Source organism: Bufo bufo, chromosome 2 (assembly GCF_905171765.1).
Source record: "Bufo bufo chromosome 2, aBufBuf1.1, whole genome shotgun sequence".
Lineage (NCBI taxonomy): Eukaryota > Metazoa > Chordata > Amphibia > Anura > Bufonidae > Bufo > Bufo bufo.
The window spans coordinates 574,711,574-574,726,419 of record NC_053390.1 but is presented as its reverse complement, the minus strand read 5'-3'; the positions used below and the strand labels follow the sequence as shown (position 1 = coordinate 574,726,419).

At 40.5% G+C, this 14,846-nt stretch overlaps 1 protein-coding gene across 1 annotated transcript in view; it reads right to left on the bottom strand.

Moving 5' to 3' along the window:
• LOC120989842 (alcohol dehydrogenase 1-like) overlaps nt 1-14,846 on the bottom strand; it is a 74,088-nt gene that overhangs the window by 7,613 nt on the left and 51,629 nt on the right. Inside the window, exon 8 of the mRNA XM_040418198.1 lies at nt 4,189-4,327. Coding sequence (XP_040274132.1) covers nt 4,189-4,327 — 139 coding nt within the window. The remainder of the gene's footprint in view (nt 1-4,188; nt 4,328-14,846) is intronic.

Here is a 14,846-nt window from a genome sequence, read left to right as displayed (position 1 = left end):
CCACCTGTAAGGCTCCATTCAGATGTCCGTATGTGTTTTGCGGATCCGATCCATGTATCCGTGGATCCGTAAAAAACATACGGACGTCTGAATGGAGCCTTACAGGGGGGTGATCAATGACAGGGGGGTGATCAGGGAGTCTATATGGGGTGATCACCCCCCTGTCATTGATCACCCCCCTGTAAGGCAATAGTCAGACGTCTGTATGTGTTTTGCGGATCCGATCCATGTATCCGTGGATCCGTAATAAACATACGGACGTCTGAATGGAGCCTTACAAGGGGGTGATCAATGACATGGGGCTGATCAGGGAGTCTATATGGAGTGATCAGGGGTTAATAAGGGGTTAATAAGTGACAGGGGGTGTGTAGTGTAGTGGTGTTTGGTGTTACTTATTACTGAGCTGCCTGTGTCCTCTGTTGGTCGATCCAAGCAAAAGGGACCACCAGAGGACCAGGTAGCAGGTATATTAGACGCTGTTATCAAAACAGCGTCTAATATACCTGTTAGGGGTTAAAAAAATCGCATCTCCAGCCTGCCAGCGAATGATCGCCGCTGGCAGGCTGGAGATCCACTTGCTTACCTTCCGATCCTGTGAACACGCGTGCCTGTGTGCGCGCGTTCACAGGAAATCTCGCGTCTCGCGAGAGGACGCGTATATGCGTCCAGGAGGAATGAATCGACCGCCTCTGGACGCGTCCCTGCGTTCGGCGGTCCGGAGGCGGTTAAAAAGTGGGTTTTGGAAATTCTCAGAAAAATTTCAAGATTAGCTTCTAAACTTCTAAGCCTTCTAACGTCCCAAAAAAAGAAAATGTCATTTACAAAATGATCCAAACATGAAGTAGACATATGGGAAATGTAAAGTAATAACTATTTTAGGAGGTATCACTATCTGTTTTAAAAGCATAGAAATAGAAATTTAGAAAATTGCTAATCTTCCCCAAAAAAATTTCGACTCAAATTTATCACTGTCATGAAGTTCAATATGTGACTAGAAAACAATCTCAGAATGGCTTGGATAAGTAAAAGCGTTTTAAAGTTATCACCACATAAAGTGACATGTCAGATTTGCAAAAAATGCCCTGGTCCTTAAGGTGATAAATGGCCTGGTCCTTAAGGGGTTAGGGTATGACCACACAAACATTGACATGCGATGCAGATTTTAAAATTAAATTGCAGCATATCAATTTATGTCACAGATTTACACCATTGATTTCATTCTTTGAAATGCAAAGAGTGAAATCTGGAACAAATCAACATCACACCAAAATATATTATTTGGTGAGGATTTTGTTGCTGCCGATTTTGTACAGTTATGATATTTCTGCAGTGAAAACTTCAGAGCAGACCTGGTACATGTGGCCATACTCCAATGAGTAAGAAAGTCTCTGATAATAATTGTACAGTGCTTCAGTGCGGTTAAAATTCTCTGTAGCTGCCTCATAGGTGTCGTCCCAAGAATATAGGTGTTAGAAAGTCTAAAAATACCCAAATGAGATTTAATAAGAGTGGAGTGCAAGACTAATAGACTCCAAACACATGTAAAATACACAGGGGTATCTGGAGACCAGTGATCCCATTACTTCACCTAAAGTGGACACGTGAATAGATCTCTGATTGTAAGTACGTGACCATTACCACATTTATTGTGGTTGAATAAATATATTAGGTAGCCACTGATTTTATCACAGACCCCTAAGAAAGCTGGTTTGGTTGGCAACATGCTTGGGGCAGAGTACAGTGCAAGCCCCCTATCTCAGGTCTTCTCAGTACAAAGGCATGGTATAGTCATTTCCTTTTGTCAAGTAGTATATACTTGTTGCATACTTTCTTGGATATATATAATTTATGTTGATTATTGTTTGGTTTGGGACCTAAAACCTATTAATGGATGTGCAATTCTTCGAACCCAGATTTCGGTTGTAAATTCTAAAAAGATCATTCTAGATCCCTTTAAGATGAACATATGGCAAGTCGTAATAGGGTTGAACTGTCACAGTAGAGGTCTTTATTATAATTGTCAAAGACATACTGTAGTACTGCCGAAAAAAAAGAAAATACAGTCAAACAATTCTTAAAGAAAATTATTTTCTACAGATATTGAGTTTAAAAAAAAACATCCTGGTTCAGATAGAAATATTTCTTTAAAAGGAGTCTGTCACAGTGACCTCCCTATCCAACTGTTTGCATAGACACAAATCTATACTGTTTTGCCACTGCCCTGCCCTGGCAATCAAAGCAGTAAGGGAGGTGCTGGCCACACAAAGAAGCGGAGCTTAGGTGCAAATAGCGCAATTTTAGGAAAATGTATCATAACCAAAATCTAGGCTCAAATCCAAAAAAAAAAAAAACATTGCTATAATCAGTGGACCTCAGTTATGTGTCTATGCAAACAGTTGGATAGGGAGGTCGCTGGTGACAGATTCCTAATCTCCAATCCTCCTAACTAGTATACAGAATCAAAGAAGAAAACCACAAAAATCAGTCAAATCAGAAGTATTAACGAGCAGGGCTAAGGAGGGACAAAGTCTGTGGTTATACAGTATATTACAATCATTAAAATGCAACTTTTATTGGATATACTGAACCCTTTAATGCTCTGTGATGTACTATTATGTCACAGAGCACCAGCACTTAAAGTTTTGTGCTGTAATGACGGTGTGGGCTCAAAATTCAGGTTGCTCGGACAGTTAGCGGCTGGCCTCACTGCCTAAGACTCCTTCCTCTTCCTTCATTGACAGGGCAGACACCTCGCCTGGCCTTGTCAATCCATGGCTCTGAGAAGCAGTGCAAGCTCAGAGGCTCTGCTGCTGCTACCTAGGCAGTGCAGATGCTGAATGTGCATGTGCTGCTACACTTCCAGGTGTAAGGGGGCGGGGAGTATCTCAAGCTGTCTCTTTTTTTATTTTTTATATATAAATCAATTTGGTAATCACTAGTGATGAGCGGCAGGGGTCATATTCGAATTTGCGATATTTCGCGAATATTTTGTAGAATATTCGTTGAATATTCGCAAATTCGAAAATTTGCGACTCTTTTACTCGAAAAATCGGCAAGCTAATGATTGTGTAATATGTGAATTTTCGTAATTCGAATTTTCGGGTTCGAATTTTTTATTGCGAATTTTTCAACTTACAACTATTAGACAAAGAAGATTATAGCACTATATTAGCTAAATTGGTCTATATTCGATTTTTTTTTCGAATATTCGCTATATTGCTATAACTTCGTTTTTTAGGATATTCGTAATATTCTAAAACAAGAATATATAGCAATATAGCGAATATTCGAAAAAAAACGAATATAGAGCAAAATTCGCAAACACTACTACTCCTAAAGTCAAGTATATTGCAGCCTTCTTATTGGCCCACAAGCTAGAAGCAGGGAGGGATCATGTGTACTGATAAAAAAAAAAAAAGGGGAAAAAAAAATGTGAATATTCGAAATTACGAATATATATAACTAGATTCGAAATATTCGCGAATTTTCGAAGTACCTATATTCGCGATAAAAATTCAAAATTCGAATATTCGTGATCAACACTAGTAATCACTACTCCATAACTGTCTCTCACTCCATATAGGGCATTATAGAGATGTACTGAACAGCATTCATGTGAATTAAGGTCTTGAGATGAGATTTAGAATTAGTTATTAGCTATTCCAGCCTCCCTGCCTGAGCCTGTATCTCTCTCACTGCTCCTCTCCCCTCAGCTCTTTCCAGACTTTTATGGACAACTCTAATTTGAGCCTTCAATGAGTTGATTGTCTTGTTCTCACAAGATAGATTCAGCAGAAAATTTGGAGTGAATGGTAGTTTAGGAAGGGGTGTAGAGGAAACAGCTGATAAGAGGAGAAAGAAGCATTTTTCTCTGATAACATATATTACAAAGTTTATTATATCTACCTGTACTACTGATTTATGCAAAGTTGTGTGAAAGTTAGGGACCATTTAATTTTTTTCTTTGTGCACATTTTATTCTCATAAATACCTACATGCTGTTAATAAAAGTCTTTAGAGTGGAGGAGAAATGAACTTCTAGAGGCAAAAACTAGCATTTTTTAGATATTTTCTGTTTCTTACAGTAATCCTGAACTATTGATTTATGCAAAGTTTTTGAAAAGTTAGTCTCCTTTTAATGTTCCTGTGCACCTGCCGTACTTAACAAAAGGTGTAGAATTTACAAACCTCTCTCCATTGCACAAAAGCTTGAATCCTTCATTGATCTTCTCAAATGGCAATTTGTGTGTTATAAGCATATCCAAATTAAACTTTTTATTCATATAATCACACACAAGTTTGGGTACGTGATCTTTAGACTTCCAACCTGAAAAGAAGACCAGACATATTCTATGAATTATTTCTACTACTTATTTTATTTCCTGATACCATTCTATAGTACACCATTGTTTTGCAAGAAATTTTTGACCAACTTGAGTTTCCATTTTTTATTAATATGAGTAGCATCCGAAGTGGAATTCGATTTGAAGTTTAGGAAAAAATTGATTTGCCACAAATCCAAATTTCCGTGCACTTCGTGGTAACAAATCATTTTTTTCTAAAATGACTGCTCCAAGTGTTAAAAAGAAAAAGTAAAAAGTCCAGGAATGCTATATGACCTATAATGCCATGCAGACAGCCAATCAGCAGACCTATAAAAGCCTCATCCCTTAGGGAGAGATGTGACAAGTGCATATGCTAGGGACAGTGTTTCAGAAAGCTATTAATAGAAGAATATTCAATAGGGAGAGTGCAGGGACAATATAGGGAGATCATAGAGAGAGTTTTAGGTACTGTAGGGAGAGCATAGGGAGGCTGCAGGGACAGTACAGGTTGAGTGTAATCACTGTGTGCATTTTGTTGAACTTCTGCCACATTCACAGTTAATCTGTTAGTTTATACAAAGAATTGCTGTGCCTCAGAGTTAAAGGGTAGTCTAATATATCACTGTGTGCCTCTTGTTGAACTGCTGCCACATTCCCAGTTAATCTGTTAGTTTATACATAGAATTACTGTGCCTCAATATTAAAGGGCTGTCTAATATATTAATATATCACAGTATTCATCTTATTGAACTGCTGCTACATTTCCAGTTAATTTGTTAGTTTATACATAGAATTACTGTGAGTCCGTATTAAAGGGCAGTCTAATATTAAAGGGTGGTCTAATGTCACATTCTTAATCTGTTACAGGAGAAGAAGGTAGGTTGATAGTAGCCACAGCAACAGGCCAGATCTGCAATTGTCATCCAGTGGTCGTGTTTTGACCAACAATCCAGCTGTACTGGAATGGTTCAACATTGTCTCAAGTGACAACAGATACACACTGCCAGGAATCAGTGGATTCCTCTGACACCATGCTTAGTTGGCATGGCCCAGAAACTGCCTCTGTAGCCTCACCTGTCCTGAACTTGCCTCTTGCTTTTGGGTTCTGCTACTACTGTGATCTGCCACCATCTTGTGCTGTATGCCACCACCGCTGCCCCACCTCCCCACTCTGTCATGGGGCAACTATTGTCAATGTCATTGCTGCTGCCTCCCTCCCCACTCTGTCATGGGGGAACTATTGTCCCTGTTACTGCTGTTGGACCCCATCCCCTATTGTCCCTATTACTGCCACTGATGTTGGCCCCCCACTCTGTTATAGGTCCACTATTGTCTCTGTTTGTCAGTGTTGACATCACCATTTATTTTTCTGTTCTTTTTATCCATCAGAAGAACAGAACATTTTTTTTTTTAATATTTTTTAACCAATAGCAAGAGAGGGTCAAAAATGCAGAAGAGATGTAAATATTTCCATTAAATTTTATCTCCTGTTTATCTCCTAATTTTTGGCTTAGAAATACTGATCAAATACTGATTCAAAATACTGACCAAATACTGACCTTGTGAAAGAGGCCATTAACATCCTGCATGCACAACTTTATTTCTTTGTTAAAAAAAATAAAATGATTTCAGACATAAATGGCCAAAACAGATGCAAATTGAGCATAAGGAGTCTTTCACAAGGTCAGTTTTTGGTCAATATGTTGCATCAGTATTTGTTCAGAATTTGTAAGCCAAAAGAGTTGGTCCAAAACAAAGATGAGATGCAAATATTTCCATTACATTTTATCTCTGTTTTGGACCCACTCCTGTTTTTGGCTTACAAATACTGATCAAATACTGATGCAAAATACTGACCAAATACTGACTGTGTGAAAGAGGCGATTAAAGTCTTGCATGCAGGACTTTCTTTTTTCTTGTTAAAAAAAAATGGATTCTAGACCTAAGACGATGCAAATTCAGTATAACACAGAGTCAGTATTTTGCATCAGTAGATCAGTATTTGTAAGCCAAAAGCAGGAGTGGGTCCAAAAGATGAAGGGGGTCCAACAGAAGAAATGCAAATATATATATTACATTTTATCCCTCTTTTGGACCTACTGATCATATACTGACCGTCTGAATGAGACTTTATGGATGCTCAAAACACAGGCTTCTCTTTAATGGGGGTTTTCTGTTCTTTTTATGAATCAGAAGAATAGAAAAATAAATAGTTATGTGAACACAGCCTTAAAGGCACTGCTGCTGCTCCCCCCCTCCCCACTCTGTCATGGGGCCACTATTGTCACTGTTACTTCCGCTGCTGTTTGCCCCTATCCCCACTCTGTCATGGGGCCACTGTTCTTGCTACTGCTGCTGCCATCCTCCCCATTCTGTTATGGGGCGACTATTGTCACTGTTACTGCCACTGCTGCTGCCACCCTCACCACTCTATCATGGGACCACTATTATCACTGTTAATGGCACTGCTGCTGCTGCCACCCTCCCCACACTGTCATGGGGCCCCAGACAGTAAATCTACAGCTAACAGAAGAGATTAAAAAGCAGGTGTTTAGACTGTCACAAAACGCATTAAAAGAAAAAAAATTCTCCACTACTTTATTGCCTCCATTTCTTTAGTTTGTTCCACTAAAGAGCCATTTGGACACAGCTCCTGCAGGAGCACACATGGGTTTTTGGCTTTACTGAAGGGTGCTGCATACTTTTCTTTTTGATTAACAGAAGGAATTAACTATGAAACTTGGCGCACTGCATAGTGATGTAGACGGTGATAAATTGCACCTGTACCTACAGAATAGATTAACTACAAATGTGGTTGCGGGTGTGGGGAACCTTTTTTCTGCCGAGGGCCATTTGTAACATCGTTCGCGGGTCATACAAAATTCTCAGCTTAAAAATTTGACTGCTATATTTGCTCTAACATATAATTGACTTAGTAAGTTACATAAATTGAGGTTCAATAAAAAAAAAATTAGAGCACTGTATTTTTGCAGCACAAAAATGGGGCCTGCGCTATATATTAGTAGTGATGAGCGGCAGGAGCTATATTCGAATTTGCAATATTTCACGAATATTTTGTAGAATATTCGTCATATATTTGCAAATTTGGAGAATTCTAGATAATTTTATTGAATGTGAAAAATCAGCAATGTAAAAATCGCATAATGCAAATTCGTAATGCGAAATACAGGCGTGGGTCACTTTGGCTAAATTTTTCAAGCTGGTATAAGTTACCTGAGACTGGAGAAAATGGTTGGCACGGCAGAACATTAGAATAGCTTTATATGCAGATAGAGTCAAGTGCTCCAATATATTCGCGATTGCGCTAATCGACAGTGATTAGAATATTTTTTCGCACTACGCGCAACTTCACATTTTAGCAGGTCTGACTACAGATTACTGATTGGTGCACTAAGTATTGTTGTGAACTTGACATTGCTTCCTTCTCATTGGCCCACAAGCAAGAAGCATAGAGGAATCATGTGTTCAGATGGAAAAAAATGACAAATATTCGATATAACAAATGTATAGCACTATATTCTAAATATTCGCAAATTCTCGAAGTGGCGATATTCACGATAAAAATTCGCTATTCGAATATTCGTGCTCAACACTATACAGTTGTGTTCAAAATTATTCAACCCCCACTGAAATTGGCCAGTTTGACATTGATTTTAATCATTTCAGTCATCTTGTTTACAATTAAATCAAAGAGGCACTTGTAAGTCAGACAAATATAACATAACATTTATAAGGAAATAACCACAAATGTATTTTCTGTGCTCACATCATTATCAGTTTTATTCAACCCCCAAGTGACATTCAATCTTAGTACTTAGTACAACATCCTTTTCCAGTTATAACAGCTTTTAAACGTGAAGCATAGCTTGACACAAGTGTCTTGCAGCGATCTACGGGTATCTTCGCCCATTCTTCATGGCAAAAGCCTCCAGTTCAGTCACATTCTTAGGCTTGCGCTCTGCAACTGCTTTCTTTAAGTCCCACCAGAGGTTCTCAATCGGATTTAAGTCTGGTGACTGCGATGGCCACTTCAAAATGTTCCAGCCTTTAATCTGCAACCATGCTCTAGTGGACTTGGAGGTATGCTTGGGATCATTGTCCTGTTGAAAGGTCCAACGTCTCCCAAGCCTCAGGTTTGTGACGGACTGCATCACATTTTCATCCAATATCTCCTGGTACTGAAGAGAATTCATGGTACCTTGCACACGCTGAAGTTTCCCTGTACCTGTAGAAGCAAAACAGCCCCAAAGCATGATTGACCCCCCACCATGCTTCACAGTAGGCAAGGTGTTCTTTTCTTCATAGGCCTTGTTCTTCCTCTTCCAAACATAGCGTTGATCCATGGGCCCAAACAGTTCTAATTTTGTTTCATCAGTCCACAGAACACTATCCTAAAACTTTTGTGGTTTGTCCATATGACTTTTGGCATACTGCAGTCGACTCTTCGTATTCTTTGGAGACAGCAAGGGGGTGCGCCTGGGAGTTCTGGCATGGAGGCCTTCATTACGCAGTGTGCGCCTTATTGTCTGAGCTGAAACTTCAGTACCCACATCTGACAAATCTTTTTTCAGTTCCTCAGCAGTCACACGGTAACTTTTCTCCACTTTGCGCTTCAGGTAGCGCACAGCAGTCGAAGTCAGCATCTTCTTTCTGCCACGACCAGGTAGCGTTTCAACAGTGCCCTTTGCCTTGAATTTGCGAATGATGCTTCCTATGGTGTCTCTTGGTATGTTTAACATCTTTGCAATTTTCTTATAGCCATTGCCCTTCCTGTGAAGAGAAATCACCTCTTCTCTTGTCTTCCTGGACCATTCTCTTGACTTCACCATGTTTGTAAACACACCAGTAAATGTCTAGAAGGAGCTGAGTATAACAGTCCTTTTAAATCTGCCAAATTGGTGCTTATTATGCTTGATTGCTGCTCCTTGACATCCACAGGTGTTTTCAATACCTGATCGAAAACACTTGAATGAACCTCTGTTCTTAAGAGTGGTAGTCTTTAAGGGGTTGAATAATTGTGTCAATGAAGAAATCACAAAAAAAAACATTTAATACTGTATTACAAAAACAATTGATGTCATTTTAGTTGCATTTGGTTCTTTAAAAAGTCCTTGTAAGATTTCATTCTGAACACAATTACAAATGTACACTAAATTCCCTAAAACCCTTTACAGCATTGGGGGTTGAATAATTTTGAACACAACTGTATATTACATATAGTACAGGTGCTATTTTGACCACATACAGCAGTCTAATTTTTAGGTTCATAATGTTACGTATTTAATTCTTTATTTGGCATTAATGGCAGCCAAGCTAAACCCAGGGGGGTTTTAGCCTCAGTCCCCCCCCAGCATCCAATCAGACATCAGATCAGAAGTTTAAAAAAATAAATAAACTTACCTCTCCAGCTCTGTACTTGTCAGTAGTATCAAAACTTCTTTATTCTTAGAGGATGGTACGGATAAAATAGAGCTGGGGCGGACTTCACCTTCACACAGACCGCAAAGTGGCCACTTTGCGGTCTGTGTGAAGGTGAAGTCCACCCCAGCCCTATTTTATCCGTACCATCCTGTAAGAATAAAGAAGTTTTGCTACTACAGTGGTGAGGTCCGCCCTCTTTTCTTTATCTACTATACAAAGAAATCCAGTGTAATTCCTCCTATAACGGAGCAGAGCAACAGAAATAAATAGTGCCAATGTGATGACAGCCTTAAAAATAATTTCTTCTAGGCAGGGGTGGAGCAGCTTGGACTCACCATAACAAGCTATTATAAGGATCCAAAATGAAGTTACATTATGCAAAGCATGTACATATTCACATTAAATAGTATTGTAATCTCTATTCTTATTTCTGCACACGTAGGACAGAACATCGATACAATTTAATTGGCTTGTATGATATACTATCACTGAAAGAAACCATACACACTGATATAAATACCAGTTCACAGGAAGATACAGTCAGGCCCCAATGGTATATAATGCAAATTACACTGGTGCAAAATACTGATGAACATCCGCTAACACATCTTCCTTCTATGAAGGGCCCATGTGATGTGTGTGGATAACAGGGTGTCAGTAGTGCATGTGTGCTGCACTTAGTAGGTGCTGTATCAGCCCACCTGATCTAGTATCATTGTTATCAACAGACTATGTACTAGCACAGTGCACAACATATAATCATGTGACTAGTAACTTATAGATGGATGGAAGGTATCCATGGCCACCAATGGAGGGGTAATTTCTGTAAAAGGATTATTTGACCCCCCACAACCCAAAATTATTTCCTGATGGGAATGTTGTATGTGCACAATGAAGAGAAAACTGCAGCTCTGTTCCAGCACCAAGGGTTCAGTGCACACAGCTTCTTGTCCCCTGTGGATCAGAAGTGTGATGTTTCATTTGTGGTTACTTGCAGCCATTTATTGGCCTCAGAGATGATGTGTCCCTGAGTGGCATGTGACCAGAGAGGCCCAGGGTTAACAGAACTGTTTTCCCCTTATAGTGCACATAATCCCATCCGTAATTAAGTTGGGATTAAGGGGGTTCAGACAACCCCTTTAAGTTTTGAAATTGAATCAGTGACTTTTGCCTTTCCACTAGCTTTCACGAATCTCCCCAACTATGTTTAATTTATGTTGAGATGTCACTTAAATTGGTCTGTGACAGTATTAAATGTTGTTTTAATATAATTCAATCTGAAAAAATTAGTTACTTTTGTACTTTTCTTTCTGTTCCAAAAATGCTCCACTTTACTTCATTATAATAGCATCCCTGGTGTTTGATCAATATACAGTAATGTGCACATCTTCCTGTGACAACTACAAGGAGAGAGCAGTAGGAGAAAGGACATGCCCCCAAGAAAGGACATAACCCTTGAGATGACGAGAGTCTACAGCAAGTGGAGCAATGATTTGTAAGATCTCTAGATCTATTTGAGCCAATTAAAGGCTATGGATTCCTTTGGGGGAATTTTTTTTATCATTGCAATTTACCCATTTTCGTATATTTTTGCCACAGATGCAGAAGTTACACAATTGAGTCTTTTTTCCAAGGTATCAAGTATGTATTATGCCTATTTCAGTGCATCAACAGCAGGATATGCATACTATATATTATATATAATATTACTATATATATATATATATATATATAAAATCCCAAATATTGCAGCAGCACAGTCAGACGTTGTGCACTGGGTGCAATTCCTCACAGAGGCCGGCCCCTCCTCCAAGATATATACTTAACAAAATGACGAGGCAGCACTTCCAGCTTTAAGGTGACAGGGTGAAGACCCCAATAGACTTTAATCCGGCAACGTTTCGGCCTGCTCAATGAGGCCTTTATCAAGCTACATAACAGTGTATACAACCAGGTATATATACCCACAATCCAATACAAAATAATTACAATCAGTGATTACACATGTCATCAATCAAGTCACATGATCTCCAACTCCATCATCACGTGACTTTTGTGCATAGTAAACATTTGTAAAAAAGTCATACAAAGATATAAAAAATACAAAATAGTGATCATCCTTGCTTACAGTAGATATGTGCATTTCAATCAATATATGTACGTACATCCATTTTAAAAAAGAGTTTATGTCCCCTGCATACATAACCCCAAGATGTACATAAAGTGCATAAGTGCTCCGTGCATAAAGAGTTAAAATCTTTTATTTGTGATGCAGCTGCATCATATCTAAACTTAAAATCAACCTGTTGGAGCTCACCATTCATGGACCCATAGAACAGACCGGCGTTGGCGTCCCTCAGTCTGCAGCGCGCATGCTCCGGGTCAGACGTCACTGGTCCCGCCCCCTACGTCGCCGCGCTCCTACGTGCCAACTCCATGGACCGCAGCGTCATCCAATGGAGCGCATCGCAGGACCAACAGCAACGAGGGGAGGAGGGCCAGGTCATGTGACACAGAAATACGTCACGCTACATCAGAGGGCGTGTTCACGCTCCGGGTCAGACGTCACTGGTCCCACCCCCCACACTGCCGCGCCCCTATGTGCCTACTCCATGGACCACAACGTCATCCAATGGAGCGCATCACAGGGACAACAGCATAGGAGGGAGAAGGGCCAGGTCATGTGACACGGCGTAAACACCTCGCCGCACCAGAAGGCGTGTTCAGTGTTCAAGGAGATCTGAAAAATCTCAAAGCGGACAATCGCGGAGATGCCTGTAGTGACAGTGCGCAACCTTGCATGCTACAACAAATCTACAACCTCAGCGTATAAAGGGCGGACGGGGTGGAAAAAATGAAATCGACCCCCAACCAGAGGCGATCCCATCTCTTCCACCGGGTCCCCAACTATCAAAATCATTATATGTGCAATTACAATGGGACAAACCCTTCCCATCTATCTGCACCGCAAACTCTGACATCAGTATATAACCACTCGCTATCCGGCTTGTGGCAAGTGAATATTGTATATCAACTCATGTAGTTCGCTAGTTGTAAAATAATTTATAGAGGTCAATAGACACATTGCGCATCAAGTCGCCCACTTGGACACACATCCGCCACCGTCCATCTAATCTCCTCTCTATGGTCACTTCATTCACCGGCGTGTTCAAGGGTCCATAGGCGGCTCCATGTAATGAAACAGATAAAGGGTCATTGGGCTCATCTACAGATTTATCTGAAATAGATGAAAAAATGTATCAACTTTTGTTCAAGAAAGAGTGTACACTGTTACATATCCCCCACATCAAAACAAAATGGAAGAGGACCCCCACGTCCGGCATGCTGACTGCACATCTACTATCCACATAGTTCCCATCTACATTCTGCATTGAGGCCATCAGGCTTCAATGTATGTAACCTGTGTATCCACATAATCTAACGTTGTTTAAGAAGCTTTTCCCTGTTACCTCCCCTTTTCAGTGGTGGGATATGATCTATTACCCTGAATTTGAGGTCCTTTTCCCTGTGTCCAGCTTCAATAAAGTGCTTGGGCACAGGAAGATCTTTCCTCTTTTGGCGAATGGAATATCTGTGATAGTTCATCCTGGTCTTAACATCACATATGGTCTCCCCTACATAAAGGAGATTGCAGGGGCAAGACAAGAGATAGACCACATATGAGCTATCACAGGTCAGAAAGTGCCGTATGTCAAACTGCGTATTTAACACTGGGTGTGTGAATCTCTCCCCTTTAAGCATATAGCTGCAGTTAACACAGCTCAAACACGGATAACATCCGTATTTTTTGCGACCTATATACGTCTGGACTTTAGCCTTATCACCAACCACCTCAGCTCTGACTAACTTGTCCCTCAGGTTATCTGCTCTCCTATATGACATTAGAGGGGGGTACCGTGAATTCTTTCACTTTACCAAAGTTGCTGCTTAGTATGGGCCAGTGTTTTTTAACGGCACCTGCTATTTTGTAACTGCCTTCAGTGTATGTCGAAATGAATGGCACCCTCGCCTGCTTGCTTACTTCCTTCGGACTCTCTGTTTTCAATTCATTCAATTGTCTATGAACCAGTCTTCTGGGGTACCCTCTATTGATGAACTTATCTGCCATCTCAGACAGTCTCTTAGTTCGTACCTGTGAGTCTTTTACTATACGTTGCACACGGAGGAACTGGCTCCGTGGCAATGTCTTAACCATAGACCGCGGATGACAACTCTCAAACCTCAATAGTTTGTTACAGTCCGTCGGCTTGGTAAACAAATCGGTTATGAGTACAGTATCATGCTTCATAACCATGGTGTCCAGAAATTGGGCCTGCTCGGTGGAGTACGTGAGAGTGAACTGGATCTCAGGATCCATTTCATTTAGAAATCCATGAAAACTAGCCAACTCATTCTCAGTGCCGTCCCAGATGACAAAAACATCGTCTATGTATCTCCACCACCCCCGCACATGGCTGAAGTGGTGGGACACATAGACGTGTTCAGCCTCCAGGCCCGACATGAAAATGTTGGCGTAAGTCGGCGCCATATTTGAACCCATTGCGGTTCCCCGCTGTTGAAGGTAGTAGCCATCTTGGAACGCAAAGTAATTATATCTCAGTACTACACCGAGCAGGTCCAAAATGAACTCCCTGCATTCATCAGTGTATTCTGTCTCAATCAAACATTTCTTGACTACGCAGTTTGACATACGGCACTTTCTGACCTGTGATAGCTCATATGTGGTCTATCTCTTGTCTTGCCCCTGCAATCTCCTTTATGTAGGGGAGACCATATGTGATGTTAAGACCAGGATGAACTATCACAGATATTCCATTCGCCAAAAGAGGAAAGATCTTCCTATGCCCAAGCACTTTATTGAAGCTGGACACAGGGAAAAGGACCTCAAATTCAGGGTAATAGATCATATCCCACCACTGAAAAGGGGAGGTAACAGGGAAAAGCTTCTTAAACAACGTGAGATTATGTGGATACACAGGTTACATACATTGAAGCCTGATGGCCTCAATGCAGAATGTAGATGGGAACTATGTGGATAGTAGATGTGCAGTCAGCATG